This window comes from Hirundo rustica, chromosome 8, assembly GCF_015227805.2.
Source record: "Hirundo rustica isolate bHirRus1 chromosome 8, bHirRus1.pri.v3, whole genome shotgun sequence".
In the NCBI taxonomy this organism is placed as follows: domain Eukaryota; kingdom Metazoa; phylum Chordata; class Aves; order Passeriformes; family Hirundinidae; genus Hirundo; species Hirundo rustica.
The window spans coordinates 27,333,838-27,357,932 of NC_053457.1; the positions used below are offsets into that span (position 1 = coordinate 27,333,838).

The 24,095-nt window shown below is 43.7% G+C and overlaps 1 protein-coding gene across 14 annotated transcripts in view; it reads left to right on the top strand.

Moving 5' to 3' along the window:
• The first annotated feature begins 6,013 nt into the window (after positions 1-6,013).
• The window catches only part of TCF7L2 (transcription factor 7 like 2), a 173,872-nt gene continuing 155,790 nt past the window's right edge, over positions 6,014-24,095 (top strand). For 11 of the 14 annotated variants that reach the window (XM_040070975.2, XM_040070980.2, XM_040070978.2 and 8 more), the window contains exons 1-4: positions 6,014-6,276; positions 6,727-6,925; positions 7,265-7,331; positions 7,516-7,640. In XM_040070975.2, coding sequence (XP_039926909.1) covers positions 6,737-6,925; positions 7,265-7,331; positions 7,516-7,640 — 381 coding nt within the window. In that variant the 5' untranslated portion in view covers positions 6,014-6,276; positions 6,727-6,736. Of the gene's footprint in view, positions 6,926-7,264; positions 7,332-7,515; positions 7,641-24,095 lie in introns of all 14 variants that reach the window. The other 3 variants (XM_040070976.2, XM_040070982.2, XM_058421508.1) reach the window with 3 other exon arrangements.

Consider the following 24,095-nt stretch of genomic DNA (forward strand, 5'->3'; position numbering starts at 1 on the left):
AAAGGTGGGTGATGGTCTCCTGGATCTGCTACTCACAAGCAAGGAAGAATTGGACAGGGATGTGATAAACAACAGCAGTCGTGGCTGTAGTGACTGCAAGGAGCCACAAATGTGACAGGAGTGAAGAAGACAAACAGCAGAGCACAAACCGGAGGCTTCGGGAGAGGAAACCAGCACTCAAGTTAGGATATTACAGTCTGAATAGGCAGACAATTAGATGCAAAACTGGATGACCAAACTTAAAGAATGGTGATTATGGCCTGAAGCCCTGGTTGTCAATGGCAGGTGAAGTACTGAAGGAGCCTATCCCAGGACACTTTGGCATTTGCATCTATTACCTGGAGGAAGTCTCATAGCTTTTGCAGAGAACATCAAATTTACCGGTCCAATTAACATGTTGTAGGGCAGAGCTGCTGTCCACTGGGACCTGGAGAGGCTGAAGGAGTGGGCCAACAGGAACATTATGAAATTCAGAAAGAATAAATGCAAAGTCCTAACGCTTAGTTGTCTCATTTCTGTCTTTGAAGGCTTTTGAAACCTGACTGGACAAATCCCTCAACAAATGGGTCTGAATTCAGAGCTAAAACTTGTTTGGAGCAGGAGGCTGGAGTGGAGGTGTCTTCACGTCCCTTCCAACATGAGTGGTTCTGTGATCACTTAGTACAATCAAGTAATCTTATGCTGTTAAACTTGATTGTTTTATGAAGTTGCTACCCCTTTGCTATTGCCATCCATCAGCCAGAATCCCTACAGCTGGAATTCAGCTGGCACATGTTCATGTTCCTAGACCATTGCAAAACTAATCCCTTTTACCTCATATTGCAACAGACTACAAATGCATACACAGCTAATTACTGTGTGTCAGTTGAAAGGGCAGTCCTTTCTGGCCGAGGGCAAGCTTGGGGCTTTCAGCTTTGCTGGGTTCCTTGCCTATCACCATCTGCTCTCAGCCATGGTTCATCTACAAGACCACCCTCACTGATGGTGCATTAGTGCGAGCCAAATTATTATCACTGCATTTTCTGCATCACCATAACATGCACAAATTCTGGCGAGGGGCCAGCAAACCCACCAAGAAGGTTCTTGCACCAAAGTACTGACTGACTGCACCAAGTGGGTGCTGGGGGCAGCAGGCAGAATAAAGAGCCCAGGGAACCAGCCAGGCAGTGGTCTGCAATCTCAGTGCTCCTGGTCCTTAAATGCCAACCTGTATTCCTTAGACAGTCAAAGCACACTGCATCTGGCTGGTGCTTGGTGTGCGCCTGTGATCATCGACAGACAGTATGGACACAATCAAGTCCCTTCCAGGGAAATGAGCGTGTTTTGCAATGGTCTACAGCTCTGGTTGTTTTGGAGAACAGAGGCATATGAATACAAACCTAAGGTGATTAGTTTAGAAGTGTCTGCTTGTAACTAACCACAGCTGAACTTGCTTGTTTCATTTATTTGTTTGTGTTTGGGATATTAGATACAGTCTGAGGCCATGGCCAGCTATATAGGTGCACCATATCTCTGCTGCACAAATAAATCAAACTAAAGCAGCCCAGTTCTTGTAGACTGACATTAGGATAAGTATATCCTAAGAAAGTTCTTATTCAGACTTGGCTTCAGGCAATAAAACGTCATAGATGTATAACTCTAGCGAGTGAAATTTCTAGGGAGCAAATTAGGCTAAAAACATCTTCTAGAGACAGCTAGAAAGGAGTCAGACACCACCCCAAAATAAGGCAAGTTATGCAGTAAATGTTTCATTTATTGGATTTCTTCCATTACTATTAGGGTTAAAAGATGGATTGTCAATAAAAATGGTATATTTATGGAGGGCTCTGTGTTTCAGAAGCCTATTTCTTGTCATTCACTCCTATAGTGCTTGATATCACCTCATGATAAAGTGTGAATAATCCCTGCATGAATGCATATTTCTACCCATTAACAATTTTATTATTTGACAGAATTATCTCTAACAAAAGCAAGTGGTACAGCTGTGGTTTAGGTGCTAAAAGGGAGGGATGTTCCTACTGAGCAATAGGCATTGCATGGGAAGCAGAGCATGGACTGGGAGACTGTGTTATGAGCTCGAAAAACAATGCATGCAGTTTTTTGGAACTAATTTTCCAATGTTTCTCCATCAAATGAAGATAGAATGTCCTCCTTGATCAAATAGTACACAGTGACCTGGTCAGTACGTGTGACATCTAAAGCCACAAAGAAATCTGGCAGTAGCACCATGATCTGGCTGTCTGTTGATATTTTTCTGTTTGATAGGTTTCTTGAATTTTCACATGTGCTTGTTTCAGTCAATGCAAATGACTGCAGACAGGAGCCATGGTTTCTGTTTTCATGCTGTCATCTCATCTGCCCTAGAAAAAAAATTCCCCTCTTTGCTAACTCTGGGAGAACCAGTACCGGTAAGACACTAGGCAGATGTGTTTGCTTCAAGTTATTGGAACCCTTTCAATATTGATTTTTTTTTTTTTTTTTTTTTTAACATTTATAGCAGATTTAATGATTCAAGATTATTTGTAAACGTGCAGATTCCTTTGAGCTGTAGACTCAAATCCCAGCCTGGTCAATCAAAGTCCTTTTATCTTTCCAAAATAAATAACTTGAATTTTACACATTGCAACCTACATTGAGACCTCTTGGAGAAGACCATGAAAACAGATGACTCACTCCAAATATGTAAACATTAGGCAGGAGATCCAGCTGGCATCTAGCAGGCCATATTTCTCCAATAAAGGCTTAGGCCTTTGGTGAGACATTAAAGATTCCAAAACATTTTTCATAAAACAGTAAATTTCCTTGGCTGCCCCATGCCAACCCCCTGTTCAGTTCATTGCCCTGTGAGCTGTGAGGTGAACCTCACCTCCTTTTTCACTGCTGCTGTTCTACTGCAGGAGCCTCAGGACCAAACTGTTGGGTGGAAGTGTAAAATGGTGACACAGTTGTCGTTCACCAAACCCCACAGCTCGGCATTTGGTATAATTGTACCAAGTGGTGAGGGTTACAAAAGCTTGGAGAAAGGCACTTCCACTTCTTCATCTGTGGTAGAGGTCAGTTTTGGCAAGAAAGACAACATCCCTTGAATGTGGAGCACCTGGCTTTGTCCCTCCAGCTGTCACTTAAAATTGGGTATTCAAACAATAAATCATGTTTCGTGTCATGGACTTGCTTGACTTTTTTTTTTTTTTTTTTTTAAATCCAAGGTATCATCTGAGAATCTTCTACTCAACGGCTGCTATTGACCCCTGGAGAGCTCTCACATCCCTGACTGTGAAACAAATTGTTACATAAGGATCAATGATAAAAATCAGATGCACAAACTATCCAAAGTGACTTGTACTACCTTAATTAAACCGTGTTGGTTCAGTAACCATCTACAACCCTTGGACTTCACAACCACACTAGCTCAAGGCTGCAGTTTGAAAACAAACCCCTGAAAGTTTGCAAAAGGAGGAACTTGATGAAAACTGGAAAGCAGTTTTGTGGCCCTTCACAGGACTCCTCTGAATCCACCACAGAGGCAAAACTCCAGCTGCGAAAGCGCGCCCAGGAAACGCCTTCCACAGCTGGGGCACAGTGCCTTGCCCTTCCAGAGCCAACCTCCAAACCCTGAACCGCCAGCCGGCACTGGGGCAAACAGCGCCGAGCTCCTTTCTAGCAGCATTTACTCATGTGAGTAATGTTACTTGCATGAGTAGTCCAGGTGTGTCATCACCTTCAGAAATCATCTGTCAGTGATGTGACTCGCTTGTGAGTCTCTACAGAATCAGGCCCTTCTTCTGCAACCACCTCTGGGCAACAACTGGCTCTGTCCTGCACACCAACTTTTGATGGTGCTTGCTAAGTAGTTAGCAACTATGGTGGGACTGAAGCAAAAGCATGCTTGTTTAAAGAAAAATCCATAGCAGATTGTAAAAAGATCTTAGAAAAACAAAACCAAACTGCGCAACTGTTTTTGTTCATTTGGATCAAATTATAACACATGGCCCTGCAAAATAAATAGGAGTCTGTCACATTTGTATTTCTAATCTCATATTGTTCTGGGATATAAAGGCACTTAAAAATCAAAAAGCAAACAAAACCGGAGAATATTTGTTAAGGTGTCACTCTGCAAGGCACTAGTTTGCAGAGACATAATCAGGGGCAAACGGGGAGTGTGCATGCCCACAGACAGTTATTTAGTACAATTTCTGAAAGCAAAAAGCAAGTTAGTCAAAAGACCAGTGGAAAGAGAAACTGTTCAATGCATTTGTACATCGAGTTAACAGTGAAGTATTTCATTAGTCATGTTTTTACTTGGTGTCTTAAAATAATCCCTTTTCTGTCTCCATATTCCCACTTAGACATTGTTCACAGACTTATTTATTTATGAAGTCTGAAGGTTAGTCCCTACCTGCTGAGACTAATTAGCCCTGTTCTTTGTGTCCTATGCAATCCTGTCTGATTAAATGTACACATTTGTTTTACTTCTTTTCATGCTTCCTTTCACTCTACTTCTGCTTTACTGATTAATATTAAAGTTGTAAGTTGCAGTGATTTTTTTATTTCTATTTTGTCTGCATCTTTCCCTTTAGTATGCAAATTTCTATGTGAACTTTTTAATGCCTGAGAATTCATGTTAGCCTTGTCGATCTCTGCATTCTTATTTTTATTATTTGTTTTATAGAAGACAGTTTAGCCGAAACCCCCAAACTCTCTAAATATTGCATGACAAATTAGCTTTGTTTTGGAAACCCTATGTGCCGAATGACCCTTAGCACGAGCAGCAGGTTAGATTTCTGGAGGAATGTTCGGATTTATTTAGTACAGCCTGTCCCTTGCTTTCAAACACCATTTCCATTAGGCAATTTACTAATTCCCATTGAAATTACTGTCTCCCCCCCCGCCCCCCTCCCCACTCCCCTCCTTTTGTTCCTCGCCCATGTTAAAGTTTCCAATTGACTCGTCCATTGTTACAATTTGTCACTGCTGGAAGATCAATTTGTTTTCCCCTTCCCCTCGGCACGTTAGATTCGGGGAACAGATGCCACTCCTCGCATCCGCGTGGCTCTGCTCCCCGTTTCGCTGGCGCGCAGGCGGAGCCCGGCCGGACCGGGCAGCCCCCGGCCGGGCTCCGCGGGGACCCCGCGCCCGGACCCGGACCCCGCTTCTCTTTGATTCCCCCAGCAGCGTGATGTTTACGCCACCACAACTTTTCACTTCTGAAGTCTGGGAGTCCTTGATTCTCCGTCCTGCCATGCTAATTAACTTCTTAGCAGTCACATTCCTTTTCCTCTCGCTCTCCTTTTTTTTTTTTTTTTTTTTTTTTTTTTTTTTCCACATCAAGGACCAGAAAACATTATGCCTTACTATGAGATAATTTGGAAATATCTGATCTTCAGCGAGTGATCTCACACATTTTCATCTTGCGTTTTTTAACCATAATAAATGCGAGGACCAAGTGCTGCTGAAAAAAAAAAAAAAAAAAAAAAAAAAAAAAAGGGGGCTTTTACTACATTCTAGTGTTTATTATGATTGGAGTTTCTTACCTCCAACGAGTAGCATGAAAAATGTTAACGGTTTAAAAAAAGCACCCACCGCACCACCCTGCCGTCACATGTACCCAAATAATAAGGGCACACAAACATCCTTCAGGAGAACCCGGGCTGCGGAGGGATGATATGTTTATTAACGTCCAGAATGTAAAAGTTGGCGCTCCCGGAGCGCGGAGTCAGGGACACCCCTTTCGAGTGCTTTTCCCCTCGCTCCCCCCGTCCCGCGGCTCTGAGCTACGGCGCACAATTTCTAATTTTTTATTTATATTTATTTATTTTTTTGGGCCAACCTCCCACCTCCCTCCCCTTTTTTTTTTTTTTTTTTTTTTTTGCGTCCCGGCCCCCCCAGCGGCGCCCCCGCCCCCGCTGCCCTCCCCCGGCGCTCCCGCTCCCATGCCAAAAAGGATCATTGTTAGTTTCCTACTTCCCCCTCCCTCCTCCTCCTCCTCCCCCTCCCGCGCCCCAGACCTGTTTATTTATGCAGACGTCACCGGGGAGCCCCCGCCCTCTCCTGCATCTCATTAAGTGCCTGGTGTGTTTCTCGCTCCCTGTCAATAATCCCGGATCCCAGACTTCTCCGTTCCTCCGGATTTCGATCCCCCTTTTTCTATCTGTCAATCAGCGCCGCCTTTGAACTGAAAAGCTCTCAGTCCAACTTCAACTCACTCAAACCCGAGCGGCACAGGCTCCCCATATCCGCGGCGACTGCCCCCCCCGTCACAGCTGACTTCTGGGCTTGGTTTGTTGCATTTTTTTTTTTTTTTTTTAACCCCCCTCCCCCCCCGCTGCTCCCCCCTCCCCACGGTTTATATATTTTTTATTATTATTAATTTTTCCGCGAGTGCGTGCGCGGGTGTGCGTGTGCGCGCAGTGCACGCCGAGCAGCTCCCGGGAAGAAAGAAAGAGAAAATCCCGAAGAAGGAAAGGAAGAAGCCTAAAGTCACTGGTGCAAAGGAGCAAAGAAGAGACGTTTCCCTCCCCTCCTCCTCCCTCTTTTCCCCTCCCCAGGAGGAAAGAGAAGGGGAAAAAAAAGAAACTTTCACCTTGGACTCTTCTTTTTTGGTGCAAACTTTCCCCCCCCCCCTCTTCTTTTTCCTTCCCCCCCCCCCCCCATTCCCCTCCTTTTTTTTTTTTCTTCTTTTGTTTTTCCCCTTCCCCTTTTTGCAAAATTGCTGCTGGTGGGGTGAAGCAGGAGGAAAATGCCGCAGCTGAACGGCGGTGGAGGGGACGACCTGGGCGCCAACGATGAACTGATCTCTTTCAAAGACGAAGGGGAGCAGGAGGAGAAGATCTCCGAGAACTCCTCGGCGGAGAGGGATTTAGCTGATGTCAAGTCGTCTCTCGTCAATGAATCAGAAACGAATCAAAACAGCTCCTCAGACTCGGAGGTACGGGGGAAGCCCCCCGCGGGGCCGTTTCGGGGCGGCGGGCGGGCGGGCGGGGGCCGCGCTGTGCCCGGGGCCGCGCCGGGGCCGGGGCCGGGGGCGCCGCGCCGGGTCCCGCTCCCGCCGGCGCCCAACTTTCTCCGCGGCACCAACTTGTAACGATGCCTTCTGTTTTGTTCTGTTTGTTTCCCCTTCCACCTTCTCCCCGCAACTCTCCCTTCTTTTTCACCTTTCATTCCTCCTCGTCTCCTTTCTCCCCCCCCAACCCCCCCCAAAACATCCTCCCCATCCCAACCACCCCTTTCCCCAACTGCCCCACGCCGAAACCCGGCTCGCTCCCAGGCGGAGCGGCGGCCCCCGCCTCGGTCCGAAACTTTCAGAGATAAATCCCGGGAAAGTTTAGAGGAAGGTGAGTACGCGGGCCCGGCCGGCACCGCCGCCCGCCCCGCACCGCCGCCCCTCCGCTGGGCGCCCGGCTCCTCTTTTGGGGACACTTGCTAAAAAAACTTTTCCTTTCCCCCCCTCTCCTCCTTCTCTTCCCCCTATTGCCCCCTTCTTTCCCCGCTCCCGTTCGTGTCTCCCCGCCATGTTAGCTGCGAAGAGGCAAGATGGAGGGTTGTTTAAGGGCCCACCATACCCGGGTTATCCCTTTATAATGATCCCCGACCTCAGCAGCCCGTATCTGCCCAATGGATCGCTCTCTCCGACGGCGAGAACGGTAAGTGCCTCTTTTTTTTTTCTCCCCCTCTCTTTCCTCTCCCCCCGCTCCTTCCCCGGCTCCCGCCGCCGCCGCGCTCCCGGTGCCCCGCTCGCCCCGGCCCTGCCGCCGCCCCCTCCCCCGCGCCGCAAACTTTCCAAACTCCGCGGGCCGCGGCGGGAGGGGGTTTGTTTACACTTCGCCATATTCCTTTACTCTTTTTTTTCCTTTTTTTCCCCCCCTTTAATTTTTTTTGGTCTTTTTATTTGTTGTGATTATTTTATCTTTCTTTTTTTTTTTTTTTTTTTTTTTTTTTTTTTTTTTTTACTTTCAGTTTTGTGGGCAGGTTTTTTTTTTTTTTTTTTTGGAGCCCTTGTAACCTCCGCTGCCGGAGGGGGATGGGGAAGAAAAAAAAAAAGGAAACAAATTCCAAACAGCACCCATTTCAGCCTCAGAACAAAACTGGAAACAAATTTTTAAAAAATCCAAGAAGTTTGGGGTTGGGGTTTTTTCCCTCCCCTCCCCTTCCCCCTTCTCTCCCATCTCCTCTCCCCTTCCTTGTGGAGCGAGGTTATTTTCCCCCGGCCGAGCCTGCGATCCGCTCTTCCAAACTCCTCGTTTTCCATGGTGATCCGTCGCCTCCTGCCCTCCTCCGTGGCGGCTGGGCCGGCTCCCCCTCCCCTTTCCTCCCCCTTAACCCTCTCCTGCCCTCGCCCGCCCCGGCCTGCGGGAGCGGCGATTTCATTGTGCCCCTTCGGGCCGCGGGTGCCGCGAGTTGTGCCCGGGCTCAGCCCGGTCCGGCCGCCCCGATCCGCGCCCCGCGGCGTGCGGGGGCCGAGCGCCGCTGCCCTGCCCGCCGGGGCCGGGGCCGTGCCCGGGGAGCGGCTGCGTCCCGGTGCGGAGCGGGGGGAGCCGCGCTCCGGGCACAGGGCTGAGTCCGGAAACAGCTCGCCTCGCTTGGCTCCGGCAACAACAACAGCAGCGCAAAAAATAATCAGACAAGTCGAGCAAAATTCCTCTTGGAAGTATGCTGGCAGGAAAACAATTTGCTGAAAGCGTCCGGTTTTTTGTTTTTGTTGTTGGGGGTTTTTTTTGCCTTTTTTTTTTTTTTTTAAATTTTTTTTTTTCCCCACCCTTAACTCGGGGTTCGCTGGCGGGGGAGTGCAGGTCTGCGTGTGCCTGCAGCCTAGAGCGTGGTTTAGCCCAGATCCCAGGAAACTTTGGGGTCTGCTGGTGGGTTTGTAGTCCCAGCTGTTTTCCCGCCCGTAGTGTCACCCACGGTTTGCTGTGCTGTGACATCAGATTTCTCAAGTGTCACCTTTTCTTTCCTTTTTTTGGAATAGTTTTAAATTTTTTTCATTTTGAATGGTTAAATCCAATGGGACTTCCAAGCACCAGTGATTCCTACCGATGGCTTTAGCTTTGCTGTTTTGTTTCTTCTGGGTGTTTCTGAGCTGAAGCGTTCCCACCACCACCATGTGTGTTTATACACTTTTTTTTTTCCTTGTGGTAACACGAGATAGCGATTTACAATAATAGATCTACTGTTGGGTAGATGTTGAAGCCGTACTAATGACCGAGGGCTTGGACAACTTCAGTATATCAGATCTACAAGTGTTTTAAAGCTTTAAAATATTAAACATCGGGTCAGTCTTGTTTTCACTTAGTAAAACGTCAGTAGACACAGATTAGTAAATGTAGAGTGACAGGGAGGTTGAGAGGAAGGTTTTCTGACTTTGCATATGTTTAGGGCTGTGGCAGAGTTTTATTTTGGAAGCTTGTGAGGCTCTTTTTTGCGAGGAGGTGATTTCTGGGACAGTAGCAGAGGGGTGACTGCAGTTTGCAATTGTAATGATGGGGAGGGGAATTCAGGGGCCGAATGCATTATATTTTTTTCTTTTGAATATGGTCACCCACATGTATATGGATGATGGTGATAAATTCCAAATTCCATAAGTACCAGAATCCAGATGGCAAAACAATCTTTGTTCCAAATCACTTTGTTACGAATTGCGAAGCTTTGTGTTCCCCTCTTTATTTTTCCCCGTTTTTTTTTTTTTACCTTCAGTGCATTCCACTGTTCCAAGTGCAGGCTAATAGGAAGCACACCTCTGCTGCCTTTCTCGTAAAGCATTTTCCCTGCAGCAGCTACAGCTCTTTTTTCCTCCTTACCTTTATTACAGATCCCTTTTCCCTTAGCATGTGGGGATAGGATCCTTCAGCAGTTAGCTCTCCTGGAGCATTCCTCCCCTTGCTCCCCCACCGTTAAAAAAGGCCTCCATAGGAATGTTGGCTTGGTGTGAATTAAAGGTGCTGTACAAAAGCTTACAGGTTGGTTTATCGTTGGTATAGCAGGTGGCCTGCTTGTGTTATCAGATGAATTCTGAAAGGATATTTCCACACTCAATAGGCAATTTTCTTATTTCCACATCCAGGCTCCAGCAGCCTTCTCCTATCTTCTTAACCTTATTCTTTCACATTCCGTATGCTTGTTTGTTTGCCTGCCACTTAATTATAGCCAGGAAAAATTAAAGTTGTTTATTTAGGCCTGAGAGCAGAATATTATAAAGATTCAGCGGGATAGCTGTTGTCTGTCACACACTATTTTTAGGTGGATTCTAGTTCTCTGCTGTACCAGCTTTCAATTGCAGATGAACTAGATCTTTCTCTCTCCTGTTTGATTTTATTTTATTTTTAAATACGCCTTGGAAAGGTATAGGTGGTTCTGCATAATTACGAATTTTATTTTTATTTACGTAGTTTTTCCTGGAGACATATTTGTTGGGTGTCAGAGCATGCAAGGTAAAGAGGTGATGCAGATACGTAGCAAATTGTTTTTAGTTTCCTTTTTCTGTTGTACAGTCTTAAAAGTCTGTGGGTGTGGTTTTTTTGTTGTGGTTTTTTTTTTTCCCCTGGATTTTTTTTTTTTGTTGTTGCTTTATTTGGGGGTGTAGTGGGATTATTGTGTTTTTTAAATGTACCTGCAATTGTCTGTTCAAGAGCAAACTTGTGGGCAGCAATTTCTCCTTTACTGCTTCAGGAGTGTGAAGATATTATGAAGTATCATAAAACCTGCTTATGAGGAATAATCTTTTTCTCAAGGATAATGCTTTAAATGCTGCAAACTCTTTATCAAGATTGATAGGAGTAATTTTATTTTTAAAAATCAAAGGTTTTTTGCGTGCTGATCCTGCTATTGACAGAATACTGTGGCGTGCTCATGAGAATAGATGTTATTAAGTAGAGGTCTAGTCAGATAGTAATGAAGTGACGCATCTGAGAGCACCAGTTCCATCCCTGCACTTGGAGAGGGACTGGGGTGGCTGCATGCTATGGGTAATAAAGGAGACTGTCATCCTTTCAGAGCTGGAAAACGTAGAAGTGGTGTGCTTGATTCTTAGCTTAAATTTGGAGCTTAGTTAATTCTTTTGGTAAGCAAATAGATGCAGTGTGATGTGAGAAAACCCTGCTGGCGGATGCTCTTATTTTTGCTGGTGCTGTTGCATCTTCCTTTCCTCTAAGTTGTTGCTGGCTGAGTGAGACTGTTAGGGGTAAGCTTATGTTTGGCCCTGAAGTTTGGGAGTTGGGAATAGCTGTGGTGGACAGCAACCCCATCGCCTTGATTTTTATGTTTAGGGAGAAACATTTTTTATTAATTGCCTTGAAAAATTGATGTTTTTCTTTACTGAATCAAACGATGTAATCCTTCCTAATACGAAAGCTTTAGCGCCTGGGGTGTGAAGGGTTAATGGTGGTCCTTTTTTTTTTTTTTTTTTTTTCCTCCCTCCCTCCAATTGTTTTGACAACACTTTTCAAAGTGTGACATTCCAAGCCCTTGCAATACAATGTAATATTACTGTAATTACACAGGTCATTACATTTTAAATAGAGAACAATAAAATGCTTATCGCCCTGAAAAAGAACAGGTGTTCTTGCCCTTCTTTGGTATTTATGCTAATTGTTTTTCATCTCCTTCAGAAATATTTATGGCTGGAGTGTTAAGGTTTCAGTCTCGATGTGACAATATTAATTCTTTACTAATCGTTATGGTTGAGGTTTAATGTCTGCAGTATGGATTATAGTATTAACGTCCACCAACTAGTTTAATAATGTAGATACAACTTAATATGTCAGCACTTTGGTACTTTATGATACAGAGTTATTCAGTGGAGAGTGAATTACTCGCTTTGTTTAAAAGAAAAATGAATGGACATGCTTTTAATAAAGTTTCTGGACTTGTGTAAAAACAAGCTGTTAAATAAGAACTGATGATCCTGTGGTGTAAATCAAATGGAACCTCCATAAAGAAACTTTCCTCGTGCTTAATTAGGTAGATTGCTGAATCACTCTGCTACAGCATTAGCATAGCTGGTATATAGTGGCAAACAGGCTGTGTTTGTTAACTTATTTGCAGTAAAGAAGCTGATTTATTTTTAATGCAACACTTTTTTGTTTTCCTTTTTTTTGTTCTTTTTTTTTTTTCCCCTTCTTTTTCTTTTATTTTTTCCCCCCCTTGATAAGATTTTATTTTGGAGCAAATGCTGCATTGCTTACTCCATCAGTTTCTCTTCAGGGGGCTATGAAAATTAGTTAGAGAAAAGTTTCATGTTTCTGGGACCTTGCAAAACAATATAATGCAGTACTGTTACTTGAGTGTACAGGATAATTGCAGGACTGCACTTCATTAAAAATAATATTTGCTTTGGAAATCGAACAATTTTAATAGGTGCACCAGTGGCTGATCTGTAGTGAAAAAAAAAAAAAAATACAGTAGATGCCTTTCCAGGTTTTTTGAATGCATTCATACAAAGACTGAGGATGTTGAATAGGGTGGTGTGGTTTATTTTTTCCCTTCTTCCCCTTCATTTTTTGTTCAAGCCAAGTATTTGCTGATTTGTCAGCTGAAGATGGAGGGGGGGGATAGAATATGTTGCAGCTTTCACTGGCGCTTGTAAACCAGAATGTAGGTAAAAACGTTTTAAATTTGTCAAGACTTTCATGAGTGGGCCCCAAAATGAGATAAAAAATGTGGTGTAGAGAAAAAGGACAGCTGCAGAGTTTTTGTGTGGACGTGTGTTTCTGTACCATGACTAAAAACTCTAAGGACCTTTTCCCAGCTGTCTGGGAGTTATGTGGAAGTTGGATTATTGGCAGTTAAGCATGAGACAACCTGGATTTAGCAAATGCTCTCCTACACAGGAAGCAGATGACATTATCCTGGGGGAAGGGAGGAGATCCTTCTCCAGGCACAGCCTGGGGGGAGACGCCTGCTCCCCCCAGCCTCAGAGCAGCCAAAAATGAGGGCTGGGATAGGCACGGGGAAATACAACAGTGGTCGAGTTGTCAGTTTGGTTTTTTTCAGGGCTTTTTAGTGAAATCAGACACTTTCCTTACACATTGGGGCTGTTGTGAGAAGTTTTGCTTTGGAGGGAGTTGTGAGGTTTGGGGGGGATGTTTAAAGCTGTGTTCCCCGGGCGTCTCCTTAGTCCCATGTCCTGGCAAATATGTAAGTAAGCCTTAAAACTTTGACTTTTAATTGGGCACATTTGTGAAGGAAATGGTTAATTTTACAACCAAAAGCAAACTTGCACCTCGACAGGTCTGCTGAAAGAAATGTGCCACAGTCGTTTGCTGGCAAGCACCGCAGGGTCATAAATCCACGGGGTTTATTTACAGCCTATAACACTTATGAATGTTAAGATATTTGACGCCACGCTGGCCTTATAATATCCAAGGTCCACAGACACTGGCAGTGGGTCAAATTTCTTTCACTAATTATAAGCAATGAGAGATGAAGTGTGGTGCTGGGGGGTGTGTGGGGGAGATATGGAAATCCTTTCTCTCCCCACCTAAAAGCGAAGAATATTTCTGCTGCTCCTCCCAACTCCTGGTTTATGTTTGTGCTTTTTTTTTTTTTTTTTTTTTTTTCAGTGTAGGCTCCGAAGTTTATAATTAACGCTTGTGGTGCTGTAGAGGCTGGGCAGTGGGTGATGCAGCCAGGCTGAAGGAGGGAAAAAGTTTAGCACAGCTCGTTTCCTTTACAGAGGTCTCTGCAGTATTGTGCAGTATTTCCTAGATACTGGCACAAGCAAACATTTAAAGACGGATGACACCTGGAAATGTCCTTTAATTTTCTCACATACCGCTGAGCTGGGGACGAAAGAAAAAACTGCCTCCGGGTTTTATGCAGAAGGAGGATGCTTGGAAATACATATATTAGGCTGGTTTGTGTGTGTAAAACAGGGCCTCTTAGAAAGCAGCAAAAGCCCACGTTAAGGGAAGACAGGCGCTGAATGAATGAAGATGTTGAGGTTAGAGGCAGTTTTTAGGGGAGAAGCCCTGTGTCCTGCTGGAAGGGACAATGTGGGATGGACGTGTAGGTCAGCGTGGAGGGGAGCAGGGGGACGTGCACGGGGTGGTGTTTTGGGAGGGGTTAACTGGGGGGAGGCACTGTGAGAGCAGGGGGGCCACTGGAGAGTAATTGGAGGACAAAGGAGGGATGTTGGAGCGTGAGGAGAAATTGTAGAAACTTGGGGGGGGCAGGGGGGAAACGCCAGTATTTGAATGGATGGTTGAAGGGGAAGCTTGGGATCTGGGGATTGACTCTTAAGTGTCAGGAGAGTCTGGGGCCCGAGAAGAAACAGTGCTTCGCTCAGCAAAGCTCGTTGTTCTCGGCTCGCTCCCCATTACACACGCTTTGCTAGAGTGGACAGTCAGATTTGAAGTGCTGCTGTCTTGTCTGTGCTGGGGGTGTGTGTGCTTTAACAAGTTAATGTGATTACTCAAATATGCCCAGGTATTACTTTTAGCTTTAACTTCTCTAGCAGTTGATTTCAGGTTCCCTGTAGGTTACTGTTGTGCTTGGAGACTAATTTAAGAAAAATGCAGGATTATGTGTGTGGTGGAAAGCTGCACTCCTTTGGCCATATGTTTTTCTTCTAGAGCCATGTAAAGCCTGACTTTAAAAAAAAAAAAAAAGAGAGGGGGCTGTCAATTCGGCTCTTCCACAAATAGCTGTACAGTTTTGTTGAAGGTTTTATGCATTTCCCTAATCAATGGAGCTCTGTGACTTATTAGCCCCCGGGGACAGATCCGAATCCCCCAGCACTCGGCTGCAAAGCTGGTGTGGTATTGTACCTTTTTAACAGGTTATCAACAAGGATGTTCCTCTCATTCCCAAGATGCTTCCCACCCCCTCCGGCTTCTCCCCCCTGTGATTCTTTCCGGCAAAATCTGTTCAGTCTCACGCCTTTGTTTTAGGTTGGCTAAACCCTCGACCCTTATTCTTTGTGGGGTCACGCTCAGGCAACTGGGCAGTGCTGAATGAGTTAAGTTGCTGGCTGAAGTTTGGCTTCATGCAACTAAATTTGAGGCCTGGTAGGCATTAGCAGGGCACAGCACATTTGCAGAGCTTAATTAGTACGCGCTGTAATTGTTCATGGTCTGCCAGAAGGAGTAATGTTCAGGAAAAGTGGAGTCGTTCTTCTGCAGTCTTTAGTTTTAAAACGATAAATCACTTGCATATTTGTGCAGTGATTCAAATGGAGCTGAGACCTCTCCATCTCAACATGTGGTAAATTGTAAAGTCAATGAATTGCAGATGTAGGGTACAGCAGATTCTCTAAGAAAATGCAGAATGAATGGGAACGGGTGATGCTATAAATACGTACTGAGAAGATAACGGGGTTTTTCTGCTTGCTGTGCCAAATATGATAAACTAAAGATATTAGCAATTTGGTTCTAAATGTATTTATTTTAAATATCTTTAAACTAAATGGAGGGGTACCATGTTACTTCACTTAGTGGGGTTTTTATTAATGTTCCAGAACAATGGGTTTCATATGGAAATGCGCATGATAGCCATATTAATATAAATTAATTCATCATGGGTAATACTGTCGCTGTTACTATAGGAGTTTGGTTGTGCTGGGACACTTTAAACTGTGGCTGCAGCAACTTACAAGAAATGTTGTGGTAGAGGATTCCTCTGTTTCCTAACTGAGGGAGGTACTGGGATTGTTATGTTTCTCACCATAGCATATTGTATCTGCCTGTGATTCCTTCCACCTTCAGAGAGACTTTTTGGGCGCACTAATCCAACAGCCTAGAGCCTATTTTAAAAAAGCAAAACACTAACAAAACTGTGCTGTACAGATTGACATCGTAAATGCTTCGTATTGTTTCTTTTTCTTTTTTTTCTCAATGCGGAGAATGTGTGTCACTCTTACTGCTGTGAAATCTTGTCTTCCTTGGGCTTGGTCCAAGATCCATTGAAGTCAGTGGAAAAAAGGCTTCTATTAATAACGAAGGGCTTTGCATCAGGCCCCGTGTGTCTTGAACCGATGGCCAAGTTCTTCAAAAGTGGATGAAGGTATTGAGAAAGCCAAACTCAACTAAATATGATATTGATGTATTGCTGCTTCTTCGTAGTCCTTTGCTCCTGGGGGGCGAGGAGGGGGGAAGTAAAGTTACGTTTCCAGCGGTGCGTTCTTGAAGGAGCTCCTGCTTCTGCAGTATCTGACTTTCCCACAGAAGTGTGGCACATCCTGGCAGGATCAGGGTTTGGTCTGAGGCTGTGTTGCATGTCAATTCTGCTTTTCTAATGTGAGTAGGTGGATTTGTATGGAAGTTGTAAAAGTTAATGATTGTTCTCTGACTCATATGCTGCTGGCTTCAGCAAAGAAGAAATGATGACAGGAAAATGATAGAAATTATAGGAGCCAAGTAGGCTTTGAGTGGAGAATGGATTTATGTTGTTTGAAATGCCTTTGCTGCTTGGTGAAGGAAGTGCAGGGAGGGCAGTTTCTTTTTGGGGTCAGATGTTTTGGATACCAACTACTGCAGGCATTCAGCTAGGGAGTGAGGCTGAATTCAGGAGGGACTCTTGTTGGACTTAATAGTTGTGTTCTTCCTACTGACACAGTTAGTCCTGCCTAACTGTTCTCCCCTCTTGGCAGAACAGGTTATAGTGCCCTAGGCTCCATGGGAAGTAGATTGCATACCTATAGCTACCAAGTATGAATATATAAATGTGCTTGACTTGTGTCTATTTCACAATTCTTAATTCACTGCTTAATTCACTACTGGTGGTGACGGCAGGGGAGACACCAAAAAAAAAAAAAAACACCAAACCCAACCCAAAACCAAAAAACAAAAATCCCTAAAAAATGACAGTCCAAAAGGAGGATGTGGGAAGTAATAGAGTAATAGAATTTGCCAATCTGAAAATACTGCAAAGGGACTTTCTGGGGAATGTGAGAGATTCTTGGATGTTAATGCAATAGAAACAAATTGTCCTATTTTAAGAAAGGGAAAAATAGAGCAAGAAAAGGTGGAGGCGTACCTTTTGGAGCACATCCGAACTCCTACTGGAGTCAGTGACTCCTTAAATAGTGATCTGGAAAAACCTGAGACTATAGGCTTTTCTGTTCTGGAGAAAAGCCACTACACTTATTTCTGTTTTTAACTGATACTAATATTTAATAAGGTTCTCTTGGAACTGCTTTAAACCCTAGCCTGAATAATTTTAACTTGGTTAAATGAGTGAACTGGTTTGGGAGCATAGACGGTAAGAGGTTTGCATTGGTTTAATTAGATTTAAGAGATTTATAAAACCAGGACCACTACTCTGGCATAGGCAAGGTCTGGAAGTCGGCATATAGATGATGCATTGATCTACTCCCAGGCTGAACAGACAGCTATTGAAACTGCTCTATTATAAATGTTTGCCAATATTAAAGAATCCAAGGGAAGGTATGACCTTGAATGAATACATCAGAAGAATAAGATGGCAGTCAGTGTTTCTATCTTTGTTTTCTATGGGACATTTACAGGAAGGTTTTCTCCCTTTCAGAGGAGTTACAGATTATAGTTGTCTGTCTGGAAGTCAAGTTATTTGAGATTTTTATTACTATTAACCAAATGTCTCAGTTTACTTCAATCCCTGTTACATTCTCCCGTGGGATTTTTATTAATTCTTAAACAACGCCATAAAATGTAGCTTAAATCATGTCTGTGTCAATTTAAAAAGAGGTACTTACAGGAGCTAGTCACAAACATAACTGCTGCATTGGTCACAAATCACTGTGTAAAGAATATCCACAGAGCTTATTTTATCTGGATAGCAGCTAAATATCTTTACAATCCCCAGGGTTATTAAAGGGCAAGTGCTTGGTGTATGTAGTTAGTTAATTTCCATTGTATTCTGTTGCTCGACTACGGTACTTGAAAGTACTTTGTTTTTAATTTCATAAATGTGAAATTAAATTTAATAAATATGAAATGAAAAAAGGGAAAACTAGAACCTGGCTGTCACTGGGTGGTTGTAAATGGGAAGCAGTGAGTTGCTGTGCTGCTGGCGTGCCCAAATGTGGGCATTGGACTGGCTACACAGGTACATCTGTGTATATGCTTGTGATGTATATTATTCTTGAACGCATACTTGGTTATCAGGTGTCTATTCAATTTTAATTGACAATATAAGATTCCTGTGGTTGCTCTGTGCACAGATTGCCTTGGGGCTCTACAGGGTTTGTGGGAAGAAAAGCCTTGACAAGTTTCCATTAAGCCCTGAATCAGGCAGTTGGAAAAGAGGAGAATGAAAGGAGCTGAAAAGAGGGACAACTTGTTAGTGTTGCATTCTGCGTTTGCAACGAGAAACCTCTTTTAGACAAGAGTGGTTCTCAGGCCAAGAATTTCAAACTCGCAGAGAAACCTGTCCAGAACACAAAAGTTGTTTGAACGGGGTGCAGAATTGTCACAGTAATTAGAGCAATCTCCGTTTACTGAGTGGCAGCCTTTATAAAGGACAGGGGATAAAGGGTTCAAATTCATCTTTCTCTCTCTGATTCACTTCTGATGAACTGCCTCTGTGTATGTATGTGTATATGAAGGAGTGTGTGTGTGTGTGGCCACATTTTCAGCTACTCATCATTTGATTGTCCTTGTTTTAAAAGAAGGACTTTAGGTTTCTTCTTCCTGCCTCCAATGGCATTTTTTGGCTCTTTTTTTTTTTTTTTTTTTTTTTTTTTTTCCTTCCTTTCTTTCCTGGTGCTGTCATTTGATTTACCAGAATAAGAGGATACTTGGGGAAATGCACTTGTGCACTTGTGCTGTGCTGGAGGGGGAGCCCCAAATATTTCTCAGTTGGTTTCTGCTCTTACTCAGTCCTGCATGTTTGACTCTTAGGAACAGTCCCATTATCTTAAAAGGATTACTTGTGGAAGCAAGAAAAGTGAATGGATAAGGCTTGGGCCCTTAAAGTTTATCCTCTTGCCACTGCAAGGTCTGTCCAGAGCTACTGAATCAGCTGGAGTTTTGCCATTGCTCTTATTAGGAGAAGGATCAGGCCCTTGGATTACATGAGCCTGAGTCTTGTGAACAAGCCAAATAAAACTGTAAAAATCAGGATTGTTTTTGTGCACGATGCAGGAGTGTCTGGAGGACTCGGTCTGGGCTCTTCTTGATCAGACACTGCACAGAGGAAAATGGGAGTGAATGAGTGAGTGAGCAGTGTGGGTGTTCTTGCCCAGGGAAGAAAATGTGACTGCTGAATTTCCTGTACGCCTTTACTTCTAAAGAAAAGAAAGTACCAAGCTCCTTGAGTTTCTTAAGTAATCATCCTGGGTATAATGTTGGTAATTTCCATTCCATTTAAATAGCTGCTTAGGTTTTGTGATTGCCTTTTATTTGTTCTCCCCAGAATAATGTAGGATCTCCACTTTGTTAAGGTTTGGAGCTGGCAAACTTGGCTAATTTACTTAATCATGTAGTCAGTGTTGAGTTTCTCCCCTTCATTCACCTCTACACCTGAGTGCAGGGGGAGGGAGAGAGGAGACATTTAGGCTGATGTCTTTGCCCTGTCTTGTGTTTCTCTGCATCACATTGCTTTGAGGACCTCTGGCATGGCTGGTCAGGTGTTTGTTGTGTTTTGTTGGCACCCTGTGAGTGCTGTATGCCTCCTCCCCTCTTCTCTTCTGGAGGCCTGGGGTCAGCCAGTGACTGCACTGAGTTCCTAAGGTGTGGCTGGGCCAGAGGGTAAAGGAAGGCCTTGCTGCTGATTGTGGATACATTGTTAAAGCGAACAGTCGTGGCTGTGAAAATTGTATCTCAGAGATCATGTGTTCTCGAGTAGTTTGATTTTTTTTTTTTTCCCCATTATCTCCCTTCCATTACTTTCCACTTAATGATGATGGTGAAGAATTCGGCTAGATCTCCTTATATTTTAGCAAAAAAAGCAGACTTTTTTTTTTTTTTACATGGTTGTGCTCTAACATGAAGAACTATGGAAAAATTGCTCAGAGTTTGCATTGCAAAAATGCCTGTTTAATACTCAGCAGCACGTGCTCCTCTAGTTCAGTTGCCCTGCCTGTGAGCGTGGTGTGTGAATATGGCAGGGCTTTCTGATCATGGAGAAGTTGTCTTGGAGGTGTCGATTTTCCTGGAAGTAATGCTGAATTGCTTCGGCAGTGTTGGAGCATAGAGTGGGGTTTGTGTGTTGGACAATGCCATGGTCAGGTTGAACAATGTCTCCATTTTTAGATGACGCTATTTTGTCTCAACCATTCATGGTTTGCAGACCAATTGTGATGTCTACCATCCCGAAAGAGTACCAGTGTGGTACTAATTGTACCAGGGCTCATTGTTGTTGAGAATGTACTTGTTGGAAATGATGGACTTCTCTTGAACGTGGCTTTCTCAGTCTTAGCCCTTGTCCATTATTTTCTCAGCTGGTAATTAATGTCTTGGTTTGGTAATTTGTCAGTAACCGGCATATCTTCAGTGCTGAGCTCTCTGTAGTAATTCTGCATCACTGAGGAGTAATTGCTGGCCGTATAAAGTCACCGATCTCATTCGTTTGCCAGCTGGATAACATTTCCCATTAGACTGTTGTGACCAAGTTATCCATCACAACAAAGCCTAACCATGTCTGTAGTCCATGTCCTGGCTGTGGCTTGGTGCATGGAGAAGGAGGGCTGGAGGAAGCTGATCTGAAGTGGTGGTTTCAAGCCAGAGCTCATGACAGCAGCAGGAAGCTTTTATTTGATTTTACAGCTTTGTGAAATTCAGCTCAGCCTGGAAGAGCAGCTGTCGAGTTTAGTTGAGGTGGCAACATGGAGTAGCCGATGTCCTCTTCGTGTTGTGTGACATTTCCTCAGTTCTGCTTTTCTGCCTGGGCCCATTTTGCTTCTCTGCCCACTGTTGGTGTTTCTGACTGGAGAAGCAGTTTGGAGGTGCTTCCCTTCTTGGGTGCTGGTGGTGCAAAGCCCCGGTCCTGCACAAGCTCTGGGCTTGCCTCCCATTCCAGCCCTCTGAGGAATTGTTTCAGCCCAGCTGGGTCTGTGCTTTTGGGCTTGTAGGATCATGGCCTAAATTGTGATCCCATGAGGAAGCTTATGAAGTTTATTTTGGAAGCAAAATACTTGGTGAAGCAGGAAGGAGGCTAAAAAGAATACTGAAAAAATGGTGCAAATGAGAAGCAGCTTCTTCATTTATACTCTGTGCTATTGCTCTGGTTTGTGGATCTAAGTAGAAAATGGGCAGGATTTGGAAATCTTCTGAGTTTCCTGCCAGCATCTGCACACGCCTAAATACCTTTGAATTTTTTTTTTTTTTCCCCCTGCTCCTTAAATATGTTAGCTAATGCCACAAGGACTGAGGTAAAGTCCCACTTTTTTAAAATTTTTTTTTTCCTCCCTCTGCTGTCGGAATTGTTTGTTAAATTCCAATTACAGGGCTTGTTCTACACCTGTACAAACCCACAACCATTGTTAAGGGAATAATTTGAGGACAATGGGGTTAACGCAGGTGTACACAAGTGCAGAATTTGGATTGCAAAGTCTTTTTATTACTCTGTGTGCATAAGAAAGAGACACAAATTCAGCTTAATTTTCTGATCCTAGATAAAATTTGTAGGACAAGGATTTGGAGGAAGGGTAAATGGGGAGGGGAATAGATGTTTGAACATGTTCAGACATGGCACTGAATGCATATGAAATGGAAAGTTCAAAGGAAATAAACATTGCACTCCTCTTTCCTCCCTACCTCACCTTCATACCACTTCCATGGAGTCACTTTTCAAGGTATAAGCTGCACGAGGTGCTTGGTGATGATCTTGCACGCTGATTGCCTTTGGAGCGATCACATCTCAGCCTGAGCGTTTGCATGGAGGTGCTGGGACGCTGAGGTGGTTGGTGGTGCCAGCAATCACCAAGCCCAGTTGCAGTGTACTGATACGATCAGCAAGGTGCATGAGGTGTATGCTCACGTGGGTATGCTGTGTTGGGTGGGAACGCAGTCAAGGCAGTTGGGATGTCGGGCTCCCAGGATGATTTTCCTCTAAAGCTGAAGGTGTGTGTAGTTTCCAAAGGTGACTTGCTGTCTCATGCCTCCAGAGTAACCTTCAGGGATGGCAAGAGCATCGATACAGTCAGGAGCATGAAGTGCTAGAGCCTGTAGGACATCTCCTCTTGGTATTCTGTTATGTTGATGCAGAGATTTGCAGTTTTGTGTAACTCCTGATTATCTGACAGAGGGTTATCTTTCTTTGGGTTAGTTCCAGTAATGACCAAAAGAGGTTCTTGCAGAATGAAAACCAGGATCCACGTCCCTGCTGTCAGAAGTGGTTGTAACTTGAGATTGGTTTCTCTTACAGTTTCATCTTATTTCAGTTTCTTTCCTACTCTTGGGAGTTCTTCCAGGCACAGGTCAAAACTTTCTGTTATATTAAGTACTCTCTGCAATTGGGGTACAATAAACTAATGAGTAGGAATGATGGTTAGTAATTAGATAAATGTTCAGATCAGTTTATCCTTTCAGTGGTTCTCCTGTTAGAACTAATCCTGACTGCTACAAATAGGTTTGGTATTTGGCATTTCAGTTCATGTAGGAGGGGAGAAAAAGGCTGTTGCCTGTGAGATGGTTCAGAAGTTACTTGCTGTTCTTTTTCAGTGAGTAAGAACTCAGTTGAATAGCTGAACAGGAGGCTCAGGTGTGGGTCTGACTGATCAAGAGAGAAATCGGTGGTTGCCTCTCTTGGTTATGCACCAAAGGAGTTGTGGTTGTACCTCTGCTTGCAGGAGGATGAGTTGTCCTCCAAACAATGTCAGGCAGCCTGGCTTATACTGGGGAAACAATCAGAGTTCTTTATTAAAGCCAAATTTAAAGCTATGGAAAGAAATATTTGTCACAGATTTCAGGCTCTCTGGAAGGTGGCTAAAAATATTCCTTCAATGATGTGCCATGGTTTGGACCACTAGAGATACACATTTTTCTCTTTGGTGGGTGTTGTGACCTTCTCTTGCCAAAGAGTGTAGTTGCAGTAGGATAATGAGTAGTGATTTGTCTAAAACTTTAAGAAGATTAACCTCTGAATTGCAAACTGTTGAGGTGATCTTATTTCTGGCAGGTGATGTAAGTTAATGGTTACGGTGTTTCTTTGCCTTTGCAGTTGTGTGGATTTTACTGAATCAAGTCAAAGACTTATTGAAATAGAGGAAGGAAATTAACTTAAGAAATTGATCTCTTTTCTGTATGAATGCGTGTACACTGACCTAACAGAACATGAAACTGGTGTTGGTGTTCTTTTCCCCAGCGTTCATCAATATAGATTGTATTAGTTTCTGCTGTTGGCACCTGTTTCTTCGTTACTTTGTTAGCAGAGTTAGGGACCTGCCTTGGAAAATGGTCCAGTGTCAGCTGATTCTAACTCCTGTTCAGGGAAGAACCAAGGGAATGTGGCCTCCTGTGATGAATGGGCCTCCTGTGCTGAGAAGAGCCAAGGAATGATGTCCTGTTAGATGACAAAGCCAGAGGAGCAGTTAACGCATGGTGTTGAGTGCTTTTACAAGCTGTGTTCTTTTGAAGGAACATTGCCCACCCAAACCAAGGCCCAGATTTCAGATTTAATTTGTGCTTCTGGGCCTGCAAAAGCTCACAGAGTGGTTCATCCGAGAATTGCAGTAGAAATACTTGATTTTAATCAAATGAGCGCATCAGTGTAGTCATAGGTACCAACATCTTGGAGCAGTTGGAAACGGGAGAGGAACTACATCTGAACTGAAATGAAGCTGGCTTTTCTGTGGTGTTTTGGATGGCTTAACAGCTACAAATTTATGGATATAATTAGCTACTTTTCAGGGTAATGGTTCATTTTTAACATAAACTTCGCTTTAAAAGCTTCAATAAATGTCTGCAGATTATATACAAATAGTACTAAAAACTGTGTTATAAGCCTTGAAAATATTTAAATAGAGCTAATTATGAACCAGGGGTTTAGTGAAGGAATCTGGAAGAGATTGATAGGAAACTATTAAGAGCCATTATATATTAAAATAGTATGTTAATAAGTACATAACATCTACATCTATAATCTATATAACACCAATATTTATGATATTATTTTAATGCTGATATAGACATACTTATTTAGTATATGTAAACACACGCATATGTATTTAAGTATATATCGAGATTTCT